This window comes from Camelus ferus, chromosome 18 (assembly GCF_009834535.1).
Source record: "Camelus ferus isolate YT-003-E chromosome 18, BCGSAC_Cfer_1.0, whole genome shotgun sequence".
In the NCBI taxonomy this organism is placed as follows: Eukaryota; Metazoa; Chordata; class Mammalia; order Artiodactyla; family Camelidae; genus Camelus; species Camelus ferus.
The window spans coordinates 14,428,901-14,455,055 of record NC_045713.1 but is presented as its reverse complement, the minus strand read 5'-3'; the positions used below and the strand labels follow the sequence as shown (position 1 = coordinate 14,455,055).

The 26,155-nt window shown below is 49.7% G+C and overlaps 1 protein-coding gene across 11 annotated transcripts; it reads right to left on the bottom strand.

The window, feature by feature from the left end:
- Positions 1 to 488: 488 nt before the first annotated feature.
- Positions 489 to 25,848, bottom strand: FLYWCH1 (FLYWCH-type zinc finger 1). 11 transcript variants are annotated; one of them, XM_032460267.1, is made up of 12 exons: positions 25,647 to 25,848; positions 23,750 to 23,864; positions 13,980 to 14,415; positions 13,253 to 13,714; positions 11,806 to 12,270; positions 11,367 to 11,630; positions 8,288 to 8,395; positions 7,800 to 8,063; positions 6,569 to 6,841; positions 5,567 to 5,639; positions 1,635 to 1,660; positions 489 to 1,450 (listed from the first exon to the last, which is right to left on the bottom strand). In XM_032460267.1, exons 3-12 carry the CDS (start codon positions 14,311 to 14,313, stop codon positions 1,380 to 1,382), a joined length of 2,340 nt encoding a protein of 779 aa, XP_032316158.1. In that variant the 5' UTR covers positions 14,314 to 14,415; positions 23,750 to 23,864; positions 25,647 to 25,848; the 3' UTR covers positions 489 to 1,379. The 11 variants fall into 11 exon arrangements, with proteins under 11 accessions (XP_032316158.1, XP_032316153.1, XP_032316157.1 ...); XM_032460262.1 differs by lacking the exon at positions 1,635 to 1,660; XM_032460266.1 differs by lacking the exon at positions 1,635 to 1,660 and having other exon boundaries at positions 13,253 to 13,711.
- Positions 25,849 to 26,155: the final 307 nt, after the last annotated feature.

Genomic DNA, 26,155 nt, shown 5'->3' with positions numbered 1-26,155 from the left:
TGACTACTGGCCAGGCTGTGGGCGAGGGTCCCGTGAAGCCGATAGTTGAGTCAAGAGATGGGCCAATTACCTGCACGGGAAAGTAGCCAGGGTCTTGGGGGTCAAGGTTGTCTGGGGGTGCCATTTCCATTTTAAGCTTGCCCCAGCTTATGGAAACAAGTCAGGGAGGACTCAGGGTGAGTCAGCAGAGGATCAAGGCCTCTCTTCAGCTACATGAGGGCCAGAGAATAGCCAGCAGGTGCTGCACCGGGCTTGGGGCAGACCTCTCAGCAACCTCTCTGAGGACACCCACCCACTGTTAGTCCAGCTGATACGTGAGCCAGGTGACCAGGCGCTGTCCCAGGCATGGAGGTCTCCCCCGGGCGGGTGCCCAACCAAACTGTCACCTCCAACCACCTGGCACTGAGACACGTGGAGTGTGTGGTCTCATGGTGCCTGGTGCCCATCTGTGGCTGCAAAGGGGATGTGGACACAGCATCTCTACACGGTGAGATATAAAATAGAGTTTATTGCGGGAAATGTATAGGCAGAGGGACAGCGAGCTATCACTGTGCTGTAGCTGGATGGCAGGCTGCAAGGCCAGCTTGCCAGGAGACAGGGAGCCTGCACTGTGGGCTTCCTCTGTAATTACAGGGTTGGGGCAAGGAGCCTGCTGTGGAGGATGCAACCCTGTTAGCAAGCAGCAACCTCTGGAGTTCATGGGGGACATCAGCCTGTATCTTCCAGACTGTAGGCCGACTCCCAGCTGCGCTACTAGACAGGAGAAGGGGATCCACCCCCACCTCCATCCTGGTCTGCCTTTCCTCCTGCATCAGGCAAACGTGGGCGACCCAGGGCCCCGCTGGCCTCAGCCACGTAGCCTCTGCCCAGCGCTGGCTCCCTGCAGACGTCGGGCAGGCTCCCACTGCCAGGAACACCACCTGCCGTGGGCATTGTCGACACTGGGTTTAATTTCAGTTGAAAAACAGCAAAAGAAATCCAACAGAGGATGGAGCTAGGACTCTGGTTTTGGCCTCCTCTGTTCCGGCAGGGACAGCCACGCCCTGGCAGCAGGTGGCCAAGTAGTGCGAAGGCCCACTTGGCACCTGTCCGGAAAACACCTGGGTGGCTGGAACTGGGCAGGGTGGTTCAGCCTGAAGAAGCAGGAACTTCCCCACACCTGCCCCACCTTTGTCTTGAAGGGGCCTCCTCAATGACTTTCGACTTTGTGGCGCCGAAACAGGACCGCTCTCAACAAGAATGTCCTTGGCGAAGCTGAGGGCTCTGGACATGGTTGGGTGTTTGCAGCTTGAAGCGACAGAGCAGGGGAGAGGTGTTTTGGTGAAAGATGCTTCTTCAGATCTCTTGGAGGTTGTGGCCTCCCCCACAACACCCCCGCATCACACACAGCTGCAGGCCGCCAGCTCCTGGTGCTTTTCTTGGCCAGCACGGAGACACCATCCTGAGAGACCTTTTGAGGAAACATGAAGGCCATGGATGGATGCTTTGGAAGAGTGACAGAGAGGATTTGTCAAGCGAAATCTACCAGGGTGGGAATGCCGGGGCCCTGTGTGGACCCGGAGCATCCTTGACGCTGACAACACTCAAGATTCCTCTGCTGAGTTGGGGAGGAGACTGGCCTCACTGGGACTCACCGTCAAGTTTTGTATCTTCCACCTCCCTGATTACAAAGAAACACATATTCATTATACAAACCCAAACATGCTGGTAATAGACAGTAAAGAAAGTTAAGATTCCTGTAATCCTTTTTTCCTAAAGATCACCTTCAACTAGATCATTTTTTTAAATTGAATGGTTTATTGATGTAAATAAACAATTGATATACTAGATCATTTTTTCCCCCAGTCACTCATAGTGTATTTATAAAATGAAAAGCTCTCTATCAAAATACACTTTTTACTGGGGAAAAACATCAATAAAACAGACAAATGGATCTATGGATCTACACAAGGTAAAAATTAACTTTAGTAGATTTCATTGTAGGAAGTAGGTCATTTTTATACACACACATATACATGCATCATATCAGTTCCTTTAAAATGTGAGACTGCTCCATGACATATTATTTGGGAATTCCTGGCTTTCTACACTAGTATGTCCTGGGATTCACCCAACACCACTGTGAAGTCCCATCTCCTGCTCCGAAGAAGTTGCCAGGATTTGTACCCTGGACTTTTCAAGATTCTTTGACAGAAAACATAAAGTTCTCCTTTATTACTGTGATGGGTTTAGAAAATGTTTAGCAAATACTTCAGGTAGAGGAGCCTATTTCTCCCCTCGAGTGTGGGCTGGATGTGGTGACTGGCTTCTCATGGACAGAGTAAAAGCAGGAGTGATGCGGTGTGACATTGGCCATAACGGTCACTGTGGCTATCTTCCCATTAAAAAAAAAAACAGCTTTATTGAGCTATAATTCACGTGCTGGAGGGTTCACCCATGTAAAGTGTAGAATTCTATGGTTCTTAGTATATTCATAGAATTGTGCATTCGTGACCACCATCATTTTTAGAACATTCTCATCCCTAAAAGAAACTCCATACCCTTTAGCTATTACCCTCCCAACATTCATCACCCTAGGCAACCACTCATCTACTTTCTATCTCCTTAGATTTGCCTGTTCTAGACATTTCATATAAATGGAATCATACAGTATGTGGTCTCCTGTGTCTGGCTTCTTTCACTGAGCATCATGTTTTTGCAGTTCATCCATGTTGTAGCATGTGTCAGTGCTTCATTCCTTTTTAGTTAAAAAAAATTTTTTTTGAAGGGGAGAGGTAATTAGATTGATTGATTGATTGATTGAATGGAGGGACTGGGGATTGAGCCCAGGACCTTGTGCATGCTAAGCATACACTCTACTTCTGAGCTATACCCTCCTCCCCGTTCCTTCTTATGGCCAAATAATATTTCATTGTATGAATGGACCATGTTTTACTTATTCATTCAACCACTGATGGACACTTTGGGTTGTTTTCACTTTTTTGGCTCTTATGAATAATGTTGATACGAACATTGGTGTACAATTTTGATGGACCCGTGTTTTCAGTTCTCTGGGGTGTGCACCTAGGAGCGGGATTACTGGGTGAACCTACACACTATGTTTAACACTTTGAGGAACTGCCAGACTGTTTCCCAAAGTGGCTGTGCCATTTGACATTCCCACTAAGAGCATGAGAGGGTTCCAGTTTCTCCACATCCTTACCAACACTTGTGATAGTCTGTCTTTTTAATTCTATGCATCCTAAGTGGGTGTGAAGTGGTATCTTATTGTACTTTTGATTTGCATTTCCTAAGGCTAATGATGCTGGACGTCTTTAATTGTGCTTACTGGCCATTTGTACATTCTGAACTTCATAGAAGAAATTAAATCTTTGAGGTAAAAACTGTCTATTCAGATCCTTTGCCCACTTGTTAATTGGGTTATTTATCTTTTTACTGTTGAGTTATAAGAACTCTTTATATATTCTGGATACAAGTCCTTTATCAGATACATGATTTGCAAATATTTTCTCTCATTCTTTGGATTGTCTCTTCACTTTCTTGATGGTGTTATTTGAAGCAGTAAAGGTTTTAAATTTGGATGAAGTCCAGTGTATCTATTCTTTGGTTGCTATGACAACATGTGTTAAGTGTTGTCTACCAGGGAAGCTTGCCTGAGACTAGGTGTCCAAGGTTTTTATTGGGGGTCAGTCATGCAGGCACATGGTACCTGGGTGACCAGCTGCAGTGACTGAAATTCCAGAATCTCAGAAGAAGAGCAAGTGTTCAGCAAAAATCACATTCTTTGTACAAACAGGTGAGAGTGAGCAACAGTTATCATTTGGGGACAGTATCAGCCAAGTCCTGGATGCTGGCTAACGGTCAACCTTGTAAGTAGGCTGTTCTAAGGACAGAGGTTGCAGGCCTGTTATGTGATGTCTATTCAGTTCATCAGTATCATAATATGATATTGATTTATAGATTTTAAAGCAATCTTGCATTCCTGGCAGAAATCCCATTTGGTCACAGTGTATGATCCTTTTTTATGTTGCTGGGTTCAGTTTGCTGCTATTTTATTGAGAATTTTTGCATCTATATTCCTGAGAGATATTGTTCTATAGTTTTCTTGTGCTGTTTTTGCTTGGTTGTGGTAACAGGGTACTCCTGGCCTTACAGGATGAGTTGGGAAATGTTCCCTCTTCTTCTGTATTTGGGAAGAGCATGTGAAAGATCTTTAAATATATGGTAGAGCTCACCAATGAAGTCATCTGGGCCTGAACTTTTCTTGTCGGGAAGTTTTAACATTACTAACTCAATCTCTATACTTGTTATAAGTCTATTCAGATTTTCTATTTCTTCTCGAATCAGGTGTGGTAGCTTGTCTTTCTAGGAATTTTTTCATTTCACCTAAGTTATCCAATTTGTTGGCATGCTGTTGTTCACGGCATATCCTTATAATCTTTTTTTTTTTTTTGGCCTAGATAAAAGTTTGTTGATTTTGTTGATCCCTTCAAAGAACCAACTTTTGGATTTGTTAGTTTTCTCTCTTGCTTTTCTATTCTCTATTTCATTAGTTTCTATTCTAATATCTATTATTTCCTTCCTTCTGCTTGCTTTATTTCGTTCTTTTTCTAGTGTCAGAACATGTAAGTTTAAGTTATTGATTTGAGATTTTTCTTCTTTTTTTATTTATTTTTTACTTTCTTTTGGGGGGCAGGTAATTAGGTTTGTTTGTTTGTTTGTTTGTTTGTGTTTATTTATTTATTTATTTAATGGTGGTGCTGGGGATTGAACCCAGGACCTTGTGCATGCTAAGCACATGCACTACCACTGAGCTGTACCCTCCCCCCTCTTCTTTTTTAAATGTAAGTGTTCGTAGCTATAAGTTTCCCTCTAAGCACTGCTTAGCTGCCTCCCATAAGTTCTGGTGTGCTGTGTCTATACTTCATTCATTTCAAAGTATTTTCTAATTTCCCTTGTGATTTCTTTGAGTCACTGCTAATCTTCTGAAGGGGGTTCTTTAATATTCCATATATTTGTGAGTTTCCCAAATTTCTTTCTGTCATTGACTTCTAATTTCATTCCACTGTGGTCAAACAACATACTTCGTATGATTTCAATCCTTTTAAATTTGTGGGGTCTTATTTTAGGGCCTACATGTGGTCTGTCCTCGAGAATCTGCCACATGTGCTTGAGAAGTAGATGAATTCTGCTATTGTTGGTGGCCTCCTTCTTGCTCTGCTCTCTCCCTTGGATCATTCATTTTGGGGGAAGATAGCTGTCATGTTTGAGGACACTCAAGCAGCCCAAAGGAAAGGCCTATAGATGGTGAGGAACGGAGGCCTCCAGCTACAGCCATGTGAGTGAATGGGCCGCTGTGGAAGTTTCCTCCAGCCCTACCCAAGCTTTCAGATGGCTGTACCCCACTGACATCTTTTCTTCGACCATCTGAGAGACCTTTAGCTGGAACCACCCAGCCCAACTATTCCCAAAATCTTGACCCCCAGACACTGTGAGAGATAGTAAATATTTCTTAGTTTGGGGCACTAAGTTTTGTGGTAATTTGTGATGCAGCGAATACAATTACCCGTAACTCTGTTGGCTTTCAAGAGAACAAGTCTTGCAGCACAGTTGAACTTCGGGCAGAAGCTTTATCTTTTCTGAGGAAAACAAATTGAAAATATGCATTAACAATTCTTTTCTTGTTGAAGTTGCCAGAGGCCAAGGCACACACCTTGTCACGATGCCCTCAAGGCCTTGAGGATGAAGAAAACCAGGCAGAATGACTCCACCGAGGGAGTCATTGGGAATTCTGGTTTTCTGATGCCTCAAACTGCCTATGCCTGGTAAAATAAGCCATGGGAGCTCCAGAGGCAGTCTTCACCTTGTCACCAAAGATTGGGAGGCAACCAGATCTCAAAGATAGGACACCCTTCACCCTGCCAAAGGCATGGCACAGCTGTTTCTCCTGGGTTAAGCCAAACAGTGGTTTTCTCATGGAATTTTTTTTTAAAGCAGAAATCAAGTTTCTTTTGGTTGTTTTATCCAACTGGGATTCATTTCAGTATCTTCTAAGATGTGGACTTTCATACTGATATACATTAATATGAGACACAAAGTGCTTTGTAAAGACTGGCTTTACATTCTGTTTATCTGAAGGGAACCCATTTTCAGTCTGATTCGGTTAATTATATGCAAAACTTCATGCACACACGCTTGTGTGTGTGTGTGTGTGTGTGTGTGTGAGAGTACAGTCTTCTGGGGCAGTCTATATTTTTTCATTAGATTTTCAAAACATACTACCATTTGTAACAAGTTAAGACCCCTTAGGATAAAAGAGAGGAGAGAAAACAGCAGTTCAGATGGGAGTTGTTTTAAGGCCAGGACAGATTCAGGTGTCTTTTTACGTTCAGGAGGAGGAGCCAGCAGAGAGGAGAGGCAGAAGCCTCTGGAAAGGCAGAAAGGCCAGGGAACCAAGCTCCTCACATGTGCCTGTCCCCTGAGGTGTCTGAACGCTGGGCTGGCAGAGACCAAGATACCCATGGCTCTTTCCTCCCCCTCCTCTGCCCCCCCCCACCCCCGTCCGTACCTGGGTCCTCCTGCTGGGCCGGGCTGGGGAGCTGCTCCCGCTGCCTCAGGGCCTCCAGGCCTGCCAGGTCCGGCGAATGGCAGTGGCTGCGCATCACAGTCACCCGCTGGCCCTGGGTGATGGCCCGGCTGCGGCAGCCCAGCCGGGCCTGGTCCCGACACATCCAGTACACCTTCTCCCCGGCCGCCTTCTCCTTCCTGTAGAGGAAGGACTCGTACACCAGGAACCTGCCCCCGAGGGAAGTCCTCAGGAACTCCAGAGGCTGGAAGGCTTCTGGAAGGAACATGATGCATGAGTGGGGTGCCCAGGCCAGGACTTGGAGGCAGGGGACAGAGCCTGAGTGCCAGGGATGGAGACTGTTTCCTTTGTCCCACCAGCCAGCCCCAGCCAGGAAACTGCAGTATCCCTCTTCCCCCACACCATCCCCCCTGGCATATCCCATGCTGTCCCTGCCCTGTGGTACCTCTCCCCACCTCTGCAGGACCCTGGGGACTGAAGCTCAGTTCACCATGGCCCTGATGCCCTGAGGTGAAGACTGGCTGCCTTTCTGAGGGCTCTGGTGCTATGGGGCAGGCTGGGCCTGCAGCCACCCAAACCCTGAGCTTTCCTGCTGGCCTCCTCTGACCCTGCTCCAACTCTGACCTGGCTGGCAAACGCCCCAGGGCAGGGGCTGGGCTGGAATGCTCTGGGAGGCCCACAGTTGGTCTGGACAGGGCAGCAGGGGCCTCCTGACTGCCTGTCCACCCTCCCCTAGGCCAGCTAGTAACCAAGCAAATTCTCCCTTTCTAGACTTTTAGAATCTGAATTGAAGGATCATGAGATGCAGGGATAGGGGTAGCCAAAAGGCACTGGGGGGCAGGGTGGGGAGGGTGAGGGGAGACAGATGCTTCTGAGGTCCAGGAGCATCGCCCCACAAATGGGTGCCAGGCACTTTGAGCTGCCAGTAATGCCACTGTGGCCCCCAGCCCCCCTTTCTCTAGTGGCCTGAGTGGGTTTCTCCCTCCAATGGCCCATCCCACACTGGGACCAGTACCAGATGTGGCCCCTACCCTGAGGGAACTCACAGCCCAGAAGGACAGACCAACATGTGTGGCTGAAGCCCACTGGACATGGACCACAGATGGACTGTCCCAGCAGGCTGCCTCCAGCCTGTGTTCTGGGCTGTCCCAGGGGGCTGCTGGGCCAGCAGGGAGACTGGGATCTGGCACCTGCCCGCCCCATCTCGCCGCACCTGAGCCTTCCCTCTGAGCCGGGCTACAGAGCTGCTCCCGCTGCCTCAGGGCCTCCAGGCCCCCCAGGTCGGGCGGGTGGCAGTGCCTGCGCATCACCATCACCCGCTGGCCCTGGGTGATGGCCCGGCTGCGGCAGCCCATGCGGGCCTGGTCCCGGCACGTCCAGTACACCTTCTCCCCGGCAGCCTTCTCCCGCCTGTACAGGAAGGACTCGTACACCAGGAAGCTGCCCCCTAGAGGGGTCTTCAGGAACTCAGGGCCTCCTGGGGAGAAATGGGAGAGGGGTCAGGGGAGGGAGAGCCTGGAGCCAGGCCTCTGAGCTGAGGAGTGAGGAGGGGTCGGGGCCTTGTTCTCAGAGCCAAGATCAGCAAGGCTCCTGGAGAGAGACCCACGGACCCCACTCCACACTGCATCCACCTCCTCACAGCCAGACAGCCCTGGAGCCCAGGACACAGCCCCTACCCACCTCCCCCAAACCCAGCCTTGCCTGAGCTGCCAGGGGCTCCTTTCCTGAGCCTGAGAGAGAAGGGAGGTGGGAGACTAGTGAGGCGGAGGCCCCTGAAGGCAGAGCTCCATCTTCCCCATCTCTGGGTGCCTGCAGGAAGGCGGCATCTTATCCAACGGGCCGGTAGTGGGATGGCACAAGGGCCACTCATCCCTGCTAAGTTGGCAGAATGAGTGGCAGCCCTTTGTGGGACAAGCAATCAGGAGCAAAATAGGAGTTGTGTACAGCCCCTAGTGCTGCAGAAGAATGGACTCCTCCAGAGGGCCAGCCTGGCTGGGGATCTGACCTTAGGGCAGCAAGGGGAGGTGGGGAGGGGCCTGGGTTGCTGCCCTGATATATTGAGAGGAGGGACCCGGGAAGTGGCAGTGCCCTTCTGCTCAGAGGAACCCCTTTCCTCTGCCCAGGTGCAGGGACTACACAGGGGAGGTGGAGGCAGACTGGGGAGTCTGCTAAGGCAGCAGCAGTGGCAGCCATGGGGGTGGGGAGTGAGAAGGCCCTGGATGAACTGGGGCCGGGGTAGGGGCGAATGGCTGTAGAGGGGCCTGTTTCTGCTCCCCCGACAGTCAATGAAAATGTCCAATGAGGAATGAAAAAGGCACAGGGCACAAGGCCAGAGATTCAGAGAGGAGAGGAGAGGGCAGAGGGCAGAGATGCTGACCTAGGTTAGAGGCTCAGAAGACAGGGTCATGTGGTCACAGACCTGGCAAACCAAAAGCTCTCCTAGCCTGAAAGGGAAGCCACTGAGGACAAGCAGAGTCCAGTGGCCAAGCCCAGGGAGGCCCAAGGTCCCTCTGAGGGTGGGGTCCCGGGCAGGCCACAAACAGGGGGATTGGCGAGGGTTGTCTGTAAGAAGAGCAGTAAAATAGGTGCCCGCACCTGGTAGAAGAAGCGTTTGCGGGGTGGGAGGGAGGAGGAAGTCTGCACCTGGAATCTGACACGTCCCGCCCGGTTTCCCCACCCAAGTCCCTGGAGGCTGGCAGCCAGGCTGAGACCACCCTCGCGGGAGGTTCATCCTGGGGCACTGAGCAGCCCGCAGACCCACAGAGCTAAGGCCTGCGAGTAAACCAAGTGGGTGCCCACACACAGAGCCAGTCAGTCGCACCTTAAGCCTGGCAGATGGCCAAGGACCACCAGACGGTCGAGAGAAGCTTTACCCTGAGAGGCCGAGACCAGAGAAGCCCACAGAGAAAAAGGAATTGGAGAAAACAAGGCCGCTGCCAGAGGCTGGAAGGTGGGGCCGCTGCGCTTCTAGTCGATGGAATGCAAAGGAATTCAAATACAAGAGCGAAAGTTAAAAATTAAATCGAAGGACTGGACAGCCAAATCGAGGAAATATCAGACAGGTGTGCCAGGAAGAGCGACATCTGACCAACAAAGACACAAAACGGAGAGTGGAGAGTCATCTAAGAACACGAGAACATTTCCATAAGTGAAGAACAGGACTTCTTGGCTTGAAAAGGCCTCAAGTGCCCCCAGCAAAACCACGTACCCCAGGTTTGGAGACGCTGCCCTACATCTTCAAAGAGCCCCCCGCCTGTGTAAGACCAGTCCTCGGAAAGCTGCGGTTATTCGAGCATAGAGATTACACAACCACGGAAGAGGATTTGCAACCCGGAGCCACGAACAGCCACACCTCCACCAAGATGGCTTCAGATCCACGGTCTCTGTGGTGTAGCCTCCAGAGAATCGCTCGGATACCGACCAGAGGAGGGACTTGGAAAGACAAGGGAGTAAACCAGGCGAGATAAAGACGGTCCAGACATGAGGGTCCAGCCAAACGGACATCCCAGGCGTGGGGGCGGGGCCCAGTGAAGGGGCGGGGCCAGGGCGGGGCGGGGCCCGTGGAGAGGGGCGAGGCGGCGCTGGAGCAAAATGCAGAGCCCTCTGGGGCAAGCGGTGTGCTGGCCTGCAAGAAAGGGAAGCAACGGACGCGCAGAAAACCAGGCCAACAAATAAAGCAGCAAAGAAGACAGAGGGCCGCGTGAGGAAAGACAGGACGCTGCGGAGTGTTCCCGCGCCACCGCGGACAGACTGACAGAACAGAATGGAGACAAAAAAGTGCAAAATCTGCGCGGAGTGGAGGAGGCAGCGAGTAACGGTTGAGTTTTTCTCTGGTCAGAAGGCAACAGGCAACTTGGAGATTAAAAAAAAATCCAACTGATCGCGGTAGAAGCACGCTTTAGGGAAGAGGACAGCAGATGCCCTAAGAAACAACGTAAGGAGCAAGTGCAGGGTGGTGATTCGGTATGGGGGTTGGGGGTGAGGATGGGGCGGGGACAAATCATCCCGTGAACACATAAGTTACATGGAAATGAAATAGAGATTCAGAAGGAAGTAAAAACAGAGATCTCAAGTTTGAAAGAGTTTTAGGTCCAAAAAGGCTCGAAGGTGACTCAGATGACTCAGGAAAGTATCGGACTGGGAATCGCAGAGAGGCAAATGTTTCAGACGACGTGAGCCTTTGCTGGGCAACTAGAGAGGCAGGGCGGAGGCTGCTCTCAGCAAGAGGAGGGCGGTAATATGCCTGTTATTGTCAAAACACTGGCACTGTGAAGCCGACAGAGATAAAAAGAGGGGGGCTGGGACCCTGGTCATAGAGCCCTTAGGGACCACGGTAGATGCTTATGGAGAACAGCTGAAGAAAAGTCAATCACAGGAAAATGTCACTTGCAGCCCTTAAACTGCTTCTATAGGGTGTGTTTTTCACTGGGCACTGTGTCACCCACTCACTGGAAAAATGAGAAGCCGGGTTGTACAATTAGTTTTGTCTATGAATTTTATAAATTCTTGAGAAAAAAGAAGGAGGGGGAGCCAGGGTTTATTAGGTGCTGCAGAGATGTCAGAGCAGTAGGGTGAGGACCACCCTCCAAGAGAGACTGAACAGGTGATGCCCTCAGTCACCCCACTGACCAGGAGGAGGAGGTGGGGAAAGGGAAGAGGGAGAGGCGGACCTACAACCCCTTCCAGAGGGTTCCCAGTAAGAATGGGGAGGATGCTTGCTGGAGGTCAATTGGGAAAGGTGGGCAGTCTGGGTATCCTGCCCCTACCCAATCTGGCCTACCTGGGCTCCCTCGCTGGGCTGTACCAGGGCGTTTCTCCCGCTGCCTCAGGGCCTCCAGGCCTGCCAGGTCAGGTGGATGGCAGTGGCCACGCATCACGGTTACCCGCTGGCCCTGGGTGATGGCCCGGCTGCGGCAGCCCATGCGGGCCTGGTCCCGGCATGTCCAGTACATCTTCTCCCCGGCCGCCTTCTCCCGCCTGTACAGGAAGGACTCGTACACCAGGAAGCTGCCCCCTAGAGGGGTCTTCAGGAACTCTGGGCCTCCTGGGAAGAAATGGGAGTGTGGCTGGGGGGAGGGAGGAGGAACTTGGGGCCTGAGCGGGAGCAGGGCCTGGATCTGACCCAGGCCTGGTGTTACCCCCCACCCCCACCTCCTGGGAACTCAGGGAGCAAGACTCGAGGGGTACTAGCTCTGGGCTAGTAGGTGTGGGGGACTCACCCGGGTCCTCGTCCTGGTCCTGGTCTTCGGCCAGGGTTCCCTGCAGGTCTTGGGGCTGGGCCGGAAGGCCCTGATCTTTGACCTTTGGACGCTTTCTGGGCCGGGGCCTGGTGAGAGTCAGGGTGCTGGGCCCCCGGCGGTAAAGCAGGCTGTCCACACCTTGGAGCAGCTTGTCCACCTGGCCCCCGGGACCACCTGGCCTGGCCTGCAGGGTCTCCATGGCTTTCTCCTGCTGCCGCCGGGCCTCCAGGCCCTCCACATCGGGCGGGTGGCAGTGGCCACGCATCACGGTCACCCTCTGGCCCTGGGTGATGGCCCGGCTGCGGCAGCTGTGCAGTGTGTGGTCCCGGCACGTCCAGTACACCTTGTCCCCCACAGCCTTCTCCCGCTTGTACAGGAAGGACTCGTGCACTAGGAAGCTGCCCCCATAGCAGGTCCTCAGGAACTCCAGGGGCCTGGACTCTCCTAGGGAGGGAATCGGGGAGGAGGCCAGGGAGGTGCGGGCTAGTGGGGATTTGCTCCTTTATGCTGACACTTATCGTGGCTCCCCTGAGCTGCGTGTTGGTGGAGGGGGACCAGTGCATCCCCACTGACAGCCCACCTAGAGGCCCAAGGAGGAAGTGCAGTTCCTCTCCTGGTGGCCTGTGAGGAGGCCACGCCACGTCCAAGGTCACACACTGGGAAGGGACAAACTAGCTCTGATTCCACAGCCTGTGTGCTCAGTCACTCCTGGCCATACTTTTTATTAGTTTGTTTGAAAATTTTATCTAATTTTTGAATAACACATGCACATGCCATAAAATGAAATGGGACCAAAGGAGACACAGTGACAGCCAAGCTTCCCTCTTCCTCCCCCCACCCTAGGTACCCAGCACAGCAGCTGCCTTAAAGCCCTAAATCCCTGAATCCTTTCCAGGTCAGGAGGCACCTAGCCTTTGGGACCAAGCCCACTTCCCAGTTACTGGTAATAAAAATTGCTGTGGACACCCCATCTACCAGTTACTCAGGAGTAACACATGCTGGACCACGGCTGAGCACTTCCCACACATCACTGTCCAATCTCCCTAATAGCTAGGCTATCACACATCTTAGAGGAAATCTCCTGAAAGTGCAGAACTTTTAGCAAACCTTCTGAGGCTGCCCAGTATGCGAGCTAGGGCTGGAGCTTGATCCCGAGAGACAAAGCTCAAGTCTCCCACTAGGCTGACCTTCCCAAAATGCTAAGGTTCAGAATCACCTGAGGCTCATAAAACTCCAGTTTCTACATCAGGAAGTTCCAGAGGGGCCTGGGCCTCCTGGTTCTGAGCACTAGTTCTGGCCCATGGCCTTAATTAATACTGGGACACATTTATATTTTTAAAAGCTGTTCTGAGAGCACATTAAAAAATCACATGAGACCCCACATTTCTCTTTGGCCTGAAAGTAGAGCCAGGGTGGGGGGACTCACCAGTCCCCAGCGTTGGGCGTTTCTTGGGAGGCAAGCTCAGCAGTGACAGGGCTCGGAGTCCCTCATCCTCCTCAGGAGCTGGCTTGCTCAGCACCAGCCCCGGGGTGGGCTCTGGCTCCTCTGGGCACAGCCACGGGCCCACTCCCTCCAGCGGCTCCTCCGCTTGGCAGCCGGGGCCCTGGGGACCCCCCAGGCCATCCGGCAGGGCCGGGCTGGGCAGCTTCTGTCTCTGGCGCCGGGCCTCCAGGCCCTCCTCGTCGGGTGGGTGGCAGTGGCCCCGCATTACGGTGGCCCTCGGGCCACGGGTGATGGCCCGGCCCCGGCAGCCCAACTCGGTGTGCTCACGGCATTTCCAGTACACCTTGTCCCCCACGGCTTTCTCCTGCTTGTACAGAAAGGACTCCAGCACCAGCAGTCGGCCACCAAACGGGGTCCTCAGGAATTCCAGGGGCTTGGGGGCTGCTGAAGGCAAGGGGGGGGCCAGATCAGCTGACACAAAACAAGGCTGGAGGCATGGATGGCATGGATGGGAACACAGGGTTGGGAGTACACAGGATGATGTCTTATGATCATCACACCAGCATGGGACAAGGTCAAGGAGGACCTGCTCAGAGCAGGGAAGGGATGGCCAAGGCCACCTCGCTGGAAAGGGGGTTGCTCAGGACCCCAGTCTGAGCACACAGGACCACAAAGGTGGCCGGGAAGCAGCAGCCGGCCCAGAACTCACCTGTGTCTGGTTTGCTGTGTTTCTGTTCAGCGACCTGGGGGCTTGGCTGGACTGCCCCTCCCTGTTCCTCTACTTGCAGGATCTGAGGGGTCCCAGCCAAGGTGTCAGGGCCAGACATCTCCAGGGACAAGACACAGTGCACTCCTTTGGGCTGGGAGTCCACTCCATCCTCGTTCTCAGTGGAAGCCGCCAGCAAGACCAATTTGGAGAACTCCTTGGGTTTTGTGCGGGCTGTGGGGACGACATCTGTGCCCATCTCAGGGGACTCAGGGGAGGGTTCCTGGCCGGCCTTCACGCTCTCACCCTCCTGCTCACTGGGCTCGGGCAGGGGCATCCCGGGACTGATGGCCTGGCCCTCAGGCCACGCTCAGGCTCCAGCTGATGGATTTCTCCTCCACCTCCTCAGAGAGGAACCTGGCAGTCCAGGGGCTCTGTCCTAAGGGAGGAGGGAAAATCCCATCAGTGGAGGTGCCCTTGGGTCTGGGTTCAGGAAAATAGATCTAGGGTAGTGGTCAGGGCACCAGGGGCTGAGAGGTGTGGGAGGACCTGAACGGAGCTAGAGAATTCTCGGCCAGTGCATCTTCTCTGTTGGCTGCCTTGGGTCTGGCACCTCCTTGACCAAACCTCTTTCTCTGTCTGTAAAATGTGCCAAATACAGGGTTCTCAAGGGGCTGCTGGGGTGACCAAGGTACTGACAGCTGTGAGTTACTCTGAGCCTGGCCCTGGGAGGCAGGACTCTGAATTTACAACTAGATCCAGCCCCCATCCCAGGCCAGAGGATCACGGGATGCCAAGGCCCCATGAGGGCAGCGACCTTGTCCGAGTTGGTGCTGGCGCTGCCTCAGCTGAGTGGGGGCAGGGCTGTAGGGGTGTCCAGGGAATCCGTGGTCGCTGAAGGCTCCCTGACTTCTGGTCTGGAGAAGCAAAAAGGATGGATTCCAGGGGCAGGGCTGGCCTGGAGACCCGGGCCCTGGGGCATCAGTGTGGGGTTTGTCTTCTCGGGGACTGGATGGTGAGCGCATGTCAGGGTCTTTCCCACCTCTCAGCAATAGCCCAGAAACAGCCTATGGCCTTTCCTCACGTTTCAGTTTTCCAGCCTGTGAGCTGTCACCCCCACCCCAAGTTCTGCGTTTCCAATACCCCCGCGCTCCACTTCTGTTCTGACAGTTTGTGGCCTGGGGCCCACATTCAGCTCCCCAAGGCCTGTCAGTCCAAGCGCGGGGCCCCTAGGTCCTCGTAGACACACAGCCAAGGCCGAAGGCCAGAAGGGCGCCACGTCCCCTGCAACTTCTCCCCAACACCCCTGCCCTACACGCCCGCTCAGCCCCGGGCAGCAGCGAAGCCCTGTCTTGAGGGGCGAGACTCATGGAAATTCAGGTAACGGGACACTTCCAGCGTTATCCTTCTCGTCCTGGTCCGGCCTCTGGACAACCCAACCTCTGCTCCTCTTGTGCGGTCCTTCCCGGTCCTCCCCATTCCGCTCCACAGGACGACATGGCGGTACAGGGGACTTGGGGGCCGCCGCAGTAAGACAGCGCCTGCGCCTCCGCAGGCAGAGCCCCTCGGGCAGGAAAGGGTTACGGGGAGGCCCCGCCCCCAGGCCACCCCGCCCTCGCACGCTGATTGGCCCCGGCGCTCACCCTCCGGTAGCCCGCCTCCGGGGCTGCTGTGCTCCGGTCCCAGGGCAAAGGAACGCGGGCTCGATTCCTTAACCTCCCTGCGTCCGCCATCGACAGGGCGTAAGGGTGCGGAGAAGCCGGCCCTCCATTCCACAGAAGGCCTTTCAGACAACTCAGGCCACCAAAACGTTGCGGTCACTGTTCACCCAACACGCACATTCCCTACAAGACCTGGCCGTCGGTCCCTGCCTTGCAACGGACAGGAGTGGAGGCTGCAGGGACCCCTACACACCAATCGCCTCAGTCTCAGACGACCAGACGCTGAAACCTGGCCTCCTCCAGACCAGCGAGGGTTGGTATGACCAACCATGACCAGAGCAGGTTGGCATGACAAATAGCCCCCACGATTCCCGTGGAACTGTACCCAGAGTCATGGGTAACCTGAGTCAGGAGACAGTGTAATTTTCTCAACTAAAATTTCTGTTTAAAAGGCTTAACGTATCCATCTACCTCAAAGGATATGGGAAAAGTTCCAGTACAACAAAAGACCTTGAACTGTGGCTGACCACAGGCTGTGTAAAGTCATGGGTACTCACATTGGGCTAAAATTTAGATTTGATTGACAGTTCCCATTCTCAACCACATAAGGGCCTTAACGTGTTGATTGTTTACTGACCACAAATCCTCCCATAAAGTATGCAGGCTCCTTTGCAATGTGGCCTTGAATCTGGATTGGTCTTCAGCCCAGATTGGTCACTTGCTGTAACTAATAGAGTGTGACAGAAGCCCACTGTGGGGGTTTGGAAGCCCCCACCCTTATGGACATGGCCCTGAGACTCCAGGTAAGGAAACTGAATGAGAGGCCACATGTAGGGGATGGAGATGCTGCGGGGCATGGAGAGAAACCATCTGCACTGACCAGCTCAGTAGACCCCTTAGCTGTTTGTAGCCACAAGAAGGAGCCTAGGGGAACCAGCCCAGGCACCCCATGGAAACCTGATCAATAATAAACTACTGTTATTTTAAGCCAGCAAGATCATGGCTCATTTGTTACACAGCAGTAACAGACATTCTTGGCAAGTAACTGAACCCAATAGGTTTTGGCTTTTTGATAGATGGAATAATACTTAATGGTTGTGAAATATCCCATATCAAAATGATCGTGTTTAAAGGGCTGGTAACGCAGTGACAGGAACATAGACATTAAGTATAAAGGACAGCAAATGAGCAAATGAGAGCTGCATATTTTAAAAGTCTGTAACATGAAATAAGCCAGACACAAAAGGGCAAACGCTGTGAGATTCCACTTACATGACGTAGCTAGAGTAGTCAAATTCACAGAGAGAGAAATTCAGATAGTAGTTGCCAGGGGCTGGGTTGGAGGAGTGGGGAGTATTTAATGGATATGCTGTTACAGTTTGGGATGATGAAAAGATGGATAGTGGTGATGGTTGCACAACGATTTGAAGGTACTTAATGCCACAGAACTGTACACTAAAAATGATTAACATGGTATATTTTTTTCTGTATATTTTACCGCACGTGCAAAAAAAAAAAATCTGTAACACACTACATTTAGTAATGTCCCATCTACCTAACATTGGTGAATGAGATTCTGCATACAATGCAGATTTCTGATTATCCCTCCATGATTCAGAATTTTACAGTTTTTTAAAAATCTCTTTCATGATTTCCACTGAGGATAGGTGCTTCATAAGCTCTTATGACTCTTCACTGTCTGGATGAAGAAAGCATACAAATTATATCCTGATTTGGAAAATGAAGTGTCTCCATCCAGTTCCCTTGAGTCCCCCTCCCCTTCTCTCCCTGGGACCCCTTCTCCATCATTCATATCCTGCTGTCTCTGGTCTCCAAACTTCTCTGCCTTCTCTGATTCTTTGCATTTAGGGTTCTCAGGTCTCAAGTTTCTTAGGTCTCCTGTATCCCAAAGCAAAACCTACCAAAAATCTCTTCTTCCCTCAACAGTTGGACTTTGCAAGAAAAGTCCAAACTACTTCCTTCTCACCCAGGCCGCCTGGCAGATGCCCCCCCAACTCTGCACACACCACTCTCCTCTTTGGCCACCATCCAGGATCAGCACCAGCTGGGTTGATCCATAACCCATGTTTCCTTCCAAAACACCTGCTCTGGCCTGTATGTGGTCTATCCATACAATGGAATTTATTCCGCTTTAAAAAGGAATGAAGTTCTGATACATGTTACAGGGTGGATGGACCTTGAAGACGGTATGTTCAGTGAAGGATGCCTGACACAAAAGACAGCATGTTGTCTGATTCCACTTATGTAAGATGTCCAGTACAGGCACATCCATAGAGACAGAAAGTAGATTAGTGTACTAACTACTGTATATAAACAGATACACAACAAGGTCCTACTGTATAGCACAGGAAACTATATTTGATGCTTTGTAATGGCCTATGATGAAAAAGAATATCAAAAGAAATGTGTATATATATATGTATAACTGAATCACTATGCTGTACACCAAAAATTAACACAACATTGTAAATCGACTATACTTCAATAAAAATTTTTTTTTAAAAAGTAGATTAGTGGTTGTCAGAAGCTGGAGGGGAGGGAGGGGGAGATTAGGGAGTGACACTAAGAGATGTGGGGTTTCTTTTTGGGATAATGAAAACAGAAAGTTGATTGTGGTGATTGTTGCACAACTCTTGTGAATACACTAAAAACACTGAATTATACCCTGTAGATCAGGGGACTGTATGGTATATGAAACATATCTCAATAAAGTTGTTTTAAAAAAATCCTTATAGATATGACTCACATCCCCAGAGTCACTCGGATAAAAAACAGTTTTCTACACCATAAATAGGCTTCTCACTCCTGGGCTTGGTTTTCTCACCAAAGGAGAGGGGTGGCATGGATTATATATTGAGATATTTTGTAAGTTTCTAATATTATATTGTAAAAACTATATAGAAAACATTTTTAAAATGTTAAGAACATAATACTCATAAATAACCCAGGATCCTGCCCCTCGAATTTCTGTATTAACCCCTTTGGTTTACACTTAATTTTCTGTTGCACACATGTGTGTTCAATATGGTGTTTGTTATCTTATTCCTCTTTAAAGTGGGAAGCCCCCACCTGCAGGCCAGATGGAGCCCTAGTAAAGGGCATTACGTAATGCAGGCTCCTAACACGAACGCAGATCTAAATCCTCAGGAGCAATACTCTACAGGGCCACAAGATGGCGATGTTGTCCCTTGAAACGTAAACACAGCAAGCATCCTTGGTAAAATTAAATGCACCACAATGGTTCCAAAACAAGAATATGGGAGTTTTTCCGTATCGGACAAATAATTCAAGAAGACTTCCAAAAAACGCTTGTATTTACAAAATATATTAGGTAGAAAGCAAAATCCAATTAACAAAGACTAAATTTAAAAAGAAAAAGAAAAAGAAAAAACAAAAGACCAAAATATCACTTGGACACTGACACAACCTCTAGACCTCAATCCACCTCATTTCTTCTGTCTCTTCTCCACTCTGATCACATTTGTTATTTATCAACTAATTTTATTTTATATATTTGTAGCTAAAAAAAACCCCTTAAATAACTAGGAGGAAACATCTCAAAAGGTTAAAAGTTGTTTTAAAAAAAGCGATTTATTTTTTTCCTTAAATTTCTTTTGTTTTCTGAAAACTGTTTTACAGTGTGCATGAACTCTTTACAGTGGGAAAGTATTAACCTTTTTTTTTTTTCAAAAAAATAAAGATAAGCTGCAAAAAAAAAAAAGATAAGCTTCAAAAAAAAAAAAAAGATAAGCTGCATCTCCTTGCTTGGTGATTTTTTTCTTTAACTCCATAACTCCCTGGAAAAGCAGGGATTCCATTCCTATGCAACATGTATCACCCAAGAAAACAAAGAGTAATACAGACAATGAGACAGAGAAAGGAATGAAAGTCAAGTACTTTACAATCTCTGTTGTGGGACTTGCAGAACCTCAAAGATATTTCCCCCAAGATACTTATTAATTACAAGGGGAAAGGTAATGACTTGACAGTGGAGACACCCCACAGGCACACCCTTAAGTGCTCAAAGTCAACTTCACCAGTAATAAAACACATCAACACTGTGACCTCCTTAATAAATGCACTGAGGAGGACACAACATCATCTCTGTTATTCCTGCCCAGAAGGCACACCCCTATTCTAATCAGACAAGCCACATGGAGGGACATTCTACAAAACAACTGACCAGGACACTTCAAAAGTGTCACGGTCATTGAAGACAAGGGAAGGCTGAGGTCTTGTCACAGACTGGAGGGGACCAGGGAGACACAAGGACTCAATGCGATGTGGGATCCTGGAACAGAAAAAGGACACAAGGCGGAAAGCTGGTGAAATCTGAATAAGGTCAAGAGTTTAGGTTAATGGTATTGTATTGATGTTGCTTTACTGGATTTGATCACTGCACAACGTTAGGTAAGATGCTGACGTTCAGGGAGACTTAGTGATGGGTATATGGGAATTCTTTGTACTATTTTTGCAGTTTTTTGAAAAGTCTAAAATTAACTCAAAATGAAAGGTTTCTGAAAACCCAAGTTTTCAAAGTGGAAGTTGACAGAGAAAATAAGTGACCCAGAGGTGTCCTGGGTAGAAGGGGGAGAGAGGGGAGGGGACAAGGGAACATCTGCTCAGAGCCATGTGGTTGGTCCTGGAGCTGGGAGAACCAGGAACAAAAATCCTATGGTGGCAGCCTGTACCTTCCATACAGGAACTCAACAATCTCCCTTCCAAGTGCCACCATCATCCCTGCTCTGCTTCTGGGGAAACTGAGGCTCAGACCTGAAGTGAGTGGCCCAAAGGTAATGAGAGCCCGGACTCCGACCCAGGCCCTGCTGGTCCAGAGCTAATGGGGTGCCTCCTCTGCCCTGAGTAGCTGAGGCTTCAAGTAAGACGTGCCAGTTGCAGAGCTGCAGTCAGGCCTTGAGTCCGTCATCAGCTGCAGTGATCGGCCCTCCTAACTAGCTAGTTGATGGTTTGGGTCAGTGGCTCCCAGCTGACCTGGTCAATGGGAGGCACCCTGGGAGACGGGAGGGTGGATGGAGAGCAAAGAGGGTGTCCTCGAAGCAACCTGCCTGGCGTGGCTCCACTCGCGCTGTCTACTCCAGCTTTGCTGGGTCCCCTCACCCAGCTGTGGTGGCAGTGTCCAGCCTCTGCTAATCCCCAGGCTGCTCACCACTTTCTGTTGGGCTTCTCAGCTCTTCCACCACCAGGCAGAGCAATGAAATTACCAGTTGAAATCTCACAGTAGTTTCTTTTCTCCCAGTTGGATTCTCATCACACATGTTTCAGAGTCTGAAGGACTATGATCACAACATTTCCTATTCACCGAATACCAATGAGGCGCCTGCACCAGGCTACGGCCTGGAAGGCATTATTTCATCTTATCTTCCAAATGCCTTCATCAGTTAGATCCACTGTTCTCTCATTTACAGAGGAGGAACCCAAGGCTTAATCTTAGGTTCCAGTGACCAAGATCCAGGCCACTAAAGGGCAGAGTCAGCCTTCAAGCCTCCTGTGCCTGTTTTCAGGGCTTAAAATCTTAAAATAAATTTAATTTTTATTTTCAAAGTGAGGATTCTGACCTATAGTTATCAATGTAGCGGGTTAAGACTGGTGGTTCTTAGTCAGGGTGATCTGAGCCCCCAGGCAACATTTGGCTATGTCAGGAGACATTTTTAGTTGTTGCAACTGGGGGGCAGGGCATGCTACTGGCATCTGAGGGGTGGGGGACAAGGAAGCTGCTCAACATCCCACAATGCCCACCACTCCCACAAGGAAGGATCTGGTCCAAAACAGCAGCAGGACCAAGGTTAAGAAACCCGGCTTAAGAGCAGTATTTTAAAAAATGAAACAGAACATAAAGAGCGGACCCACAGATGAAGTTAAGTACAATGTTCACGAAAGTTTTATTTCAGTTATTTGCATATGGAATTCTCGTCTCCATTAAGAATTACCCAGGACACTTGATAAAAATGCAGATGCCTGGATTTCTCATCTGAAATTCTGCCGTCGGGTCTAGAGCAGAATTTAAGATTCTGGATTTTTAACAAGTACCCCGTGAGGCTCTCGTACTGGTGGATCATGAGCTCTGCTCTGAGAAACACTGGAACAGACGTTAGGAAGCCCAAAGCTAAGTGATTAACCTAAGAAGGATTTGAGGTTTTCTTTGTACCAGCACCACATGAAGTGTTTTACATGCATATCGCACTGAATCTGTCACATCCTGTAGGTTTCCTCATCAACATGTTAAATAAAATCAGTACCATTTATTTTATATCAGTGGGAGAGTCATGACTGCATCTTTCTAAAATGATCCTTTAACAACTTAACAAGTTGCAGACACATTAAGGTATTTGGGGGACCTCAAGGAGGGTGGACTTTGCCCAAATTTTTAAGCAGTACAGGTGAAATCTGGGGGTGAGAGCTTGCTGGACATGGCTTTAGCACCTCGGAATAATGAATATCAGACTTTAAAAAATCGAATCTGAGATTCCTTACGGAGACTTCCAGCAAAGCAAATTCAAGAAGGCCCAGGAAGTGAATTAACATGCCTGCCACATCTGTGTAAATAGTCAGGCCAAATCTCGTGGGACCAGCCTCATATCAACATAAAAAATATCTTTCATTGAGGGGGGAGGGTATAGCTCAGTGGTAGAGTGCATACTTAGCATGCATGGAGGTCCTGGGTTCAATCCCCATTACTGCCATCAAAAACGAAAAAGTTAGTTAAATTATAATTACAAGTATCAACATGGATGAATCATAAAACAATATTAAATGAAAGAACCAAGTCAGAGATGAATATATGCAGTCATAGGCCAACTATGTAGTTTAAAAACAGGAAAAAATGAGATAGTACATTAAGTAGAGACTCCCACATATACAGCAAGTTCTAAAAGAATAATTAACAGAAAATTTAGGATAATGATTTCCTTTGGGGTAGGGGAACAGATGGTTGGGGTGGGACTTTGAAGGCCCAGTAATGACTGATTCTTTAACTGCATAGAGGATATATGGGTATTCATTTTATTTGTCTTAAAATTATACATATACTTTTTTGTATGTATTGTATATTTAACAATTAAACAAAACTTTGGCTTCTTAAGAAATAGAAAATAAATAAAAAGTAGAAAAACTGTCTTTCATTGAGATTATGAGACCAGAGGGGAAATTTGTGCTTCAGTGGAAAACTGTGCTTTGTGTAGAACATAACCTTTTAGAGTCTAGTCATTTACTACCCTTGAGCTGTTTTTACAGCTCTGTACAGATGACAGAACAACGCAAAATAATTCTAGTCTACAGACACATTCTCCCCTTCTCTCCGTGTAAAGAAGTATAGGCAGGTAAGTAATTTCTCCTGTCCTGGAAGAAGCCAGTTTTGTCTCCATGTATACATTCATGTCAATATGTCTGACCTACAGCTTCTAGAATCTTCTCTGGATTCTCTTGTAACTGGTTGTAAAATCTTGCCAGTTATTTGATTGATGAGTTAAGTAAAAACTTTCACGCACGTTCATTTTCTTTCTGTGTGGAAGAGTTTTATTTCCTTTGTTTTGGTCTAAGTCTCTGCTTTTCAAATCTCCCTGGTCACTGGTTTTATAATCTTTGGGTTCCAGTCAGCAATTGTTAAAATTACACAGGAAATAACCAATCTGCAATGCATGCAACAAAAGTGAGTATTATTTTATGAAACTTCAATTTCTTATACACTTGTATATTTATCTAGGTGGATTTAAATGTATTTTTTTTATTTCAGATGGCGTTGTTTTGAGGTAAATACTTGGGCTCTAATGTGTTTACTTTATAATATTCAATCTTTACTCAGTAAGGATTCATTGAGTGGCTAGAGTATTTTCTAGTCAGGCAGATGTAAATGGAAAGTACCAGAGCCTCACACTTCATGGTTCATCAATCTCTGTGCTCTTTTCCTGCCCTCAAACTGAAGTACTCAGACTGCCTGCTCTGATGAACCTAACTCCCAAGAGACACACAATATTACGAGCTGTGAGATGCCTCTCAGACACCAGTGGCTCCAAGCCCTAGGATCCTGAACCACAGAGCCTTGCTGGGCAGCTGATGGCAGATCAACAGAATTACCTTCATACACGAGACTGAGAATGACCATCACCATCCACCAACACCCATCCTTAGCGCTGGCTTGCTGGGTGGAAGACCTGGGGCAAATCCCATCACTTCTCTGGGCTGATTTCACCTGTGAAACAGGAAAAGCAGCAAATCAAAGACTGTATGTGAAATTCTTCTATAAGCTGTGAATCATCACGTAAGAACAAGGAGTGTTTCGTCCAAGCCCAGCAGCGGTTCTGAATAGTGCAAGGGGCAGGAGAGAAGGTCCTGATATTTGCAAAAGCTTCTGGATGATTCCAAAAGCTGTCCCCCACCACCTGCCACTGACGAGCTCTGAAGTTTAGAGGTGCACACTGACTGGCTCATGGACCTTCCTATGGTTACGTGCAATCTCTGAGTGTGCATACAGGCATGATTCCTGGGAGAGGCTGAAGGTGGCAGTGATCCCCCCAAAGACTAAGAATTCTACTCCAAAGCATGGCTTCTCAACCTCAGTATCACTGACATTTTGCAGCAGATAATTCTTTGTTGTGGAGGGTTGTCCCTTGAAATGTTTAGCAAGGAGTGCTACTGCCTGCTAGGTGCCAGTAGCACCCATGGAATCCTGACAACCAACATTGCTGAATGCCCCCTGAGAATCACTGTTTCAAAACAACTTACACATAGAGGACACAGAAAGGGAGATTCCAGCCCCCAAACAGCGCAATCCTCCTACATCACAATCTTTGTTATTTTCACGCCTCCCATGCCAACCCTACTGTGTCCCCAGATCTCTCAACACCTGATCACACCATCTTCCACCACCTTCCCCACCTCTCATCACCTCGGGGCTTCGATCCCCACCACCTCCTTAATGATCTCCCTGCTCAGCATCCAATTCTCCCAACACAGCGCTGACTTCCTAAAGCTCAACTCTAATCATTTTCCTCTACAATGAAAGTTGTCTCCATCTCTGTTATAAGCACTCCACAGTCTAGCCTCCACATATTCTCTCTTCCCCAAGGCCGGCTGCGAGCTTTAGGGAGAGGAACAAGATAAACCTGACCGAATCCAACTAGTCCTGGAAATGATTTTGGTCCTGAAAGGCAGAAGCATCAAAACAACAAAAACATACCCTTTCTTTGGAATTGACGTTTATACATGATAATCTGATTATTGGAGCTCAGCATCCTCCAAGGCAAGGAGTAAAGGAAGCAAAAGACTGGTGGTTAAAGCATGGGCTTCAAACTGTGGTCAGACTCATTAGGTCCTGAAATCAGTTGAATGGGTTAGCATTTTGGAATGGAAAGAACAGAACAGAATAGGATAGGGTAGAATAAAATAGAATAGAACAGAATAGAAGAGGATAGAGTTAGAACCCACGTAGAGTAGATCTGGCTGGATCATGTGAGGTTAGGGTAAGCACCTCCCTTTAAACTTATCTTTCAGTAACCTGCACTTACAGGCATGTAAAATATATTTCTCAGTGTAAGTTGAGTCAAAAAAGTTTGAAAGCCCCAGCAGGCAGTCAGGAATTTAGCGGTGGAAGAAGATGAAACAACAGCAAAAAGTGCAAGGTCACTGGGACCTCAAGAGCCGCAAAGATGGGATGGGGCTGGGGTGGATGCCAGGGCCGGGGCGGTACCGGGTGGGGCCAACAGGGTCAAGGAAAAGTAGGCGAATGTGGGGTTCCCTGATTTGGGGTGTCAGGGCTCAGTCCCACGGTCGGGTGGGTTGGGGGAAGGAGAGGTGGGGAGAAAGGAGGCAGCGAATTGCAGGTGAAAGACAAGGAGGCAGCCTGAGCGCCGGGACTCAGAGACACCCACTCCCCAGCATCAACAGCCCTTGGGACCCCCGTAGAGCCTGATCGGTTGAGCGGCCACGCCGAGGGGCCCCAGACCCTCCCCAATCTGCTGGGGCCCGTCCTCACCGGGCACTGGCCGGGCGGCGACGGCAGTGGGGCCCTCCCTCTCCGGAGACCAAGCCGCGGCGGGTCCTTTGGCCTCGGGTCGCTGCAGCTACAGGCGTCGACCTCGCAGGCCAGGCCCCTCCGCCCACCGCAACCCGGGTGCCCACTCCCCGCCCCCACCTGCCCTCTCGGGAGCGAGCCCCGTGCCGCTCGCGCCGCCCCGCGGTGGAGCCGGCCTCTAGGAGCGCGCTAGAGGGTTCTTAGCGAGCATGCGCAGCAGGGCCGCGGGGGACCATTCCCTGGTTAAACTCCGCTTCTCCTGGTCTTCTGTGCTAGGTGCCTTGCTGGCTGCCTGACCAATCGGCTTGGGGAGGCGGGGCCAGGGCTCGCGAAAGAGGAGGGGCAAGCCGAGGATTGGGCGGCGGCGGCTTGGGACCGAGCTTTGCTCGGTCCTGCTTCAGGAACTGGGGAACTTGGGTCCTACGCGCTCAGAGAAGGGAGTTCGGGGAACTTAACTGAGGCCCCAGACC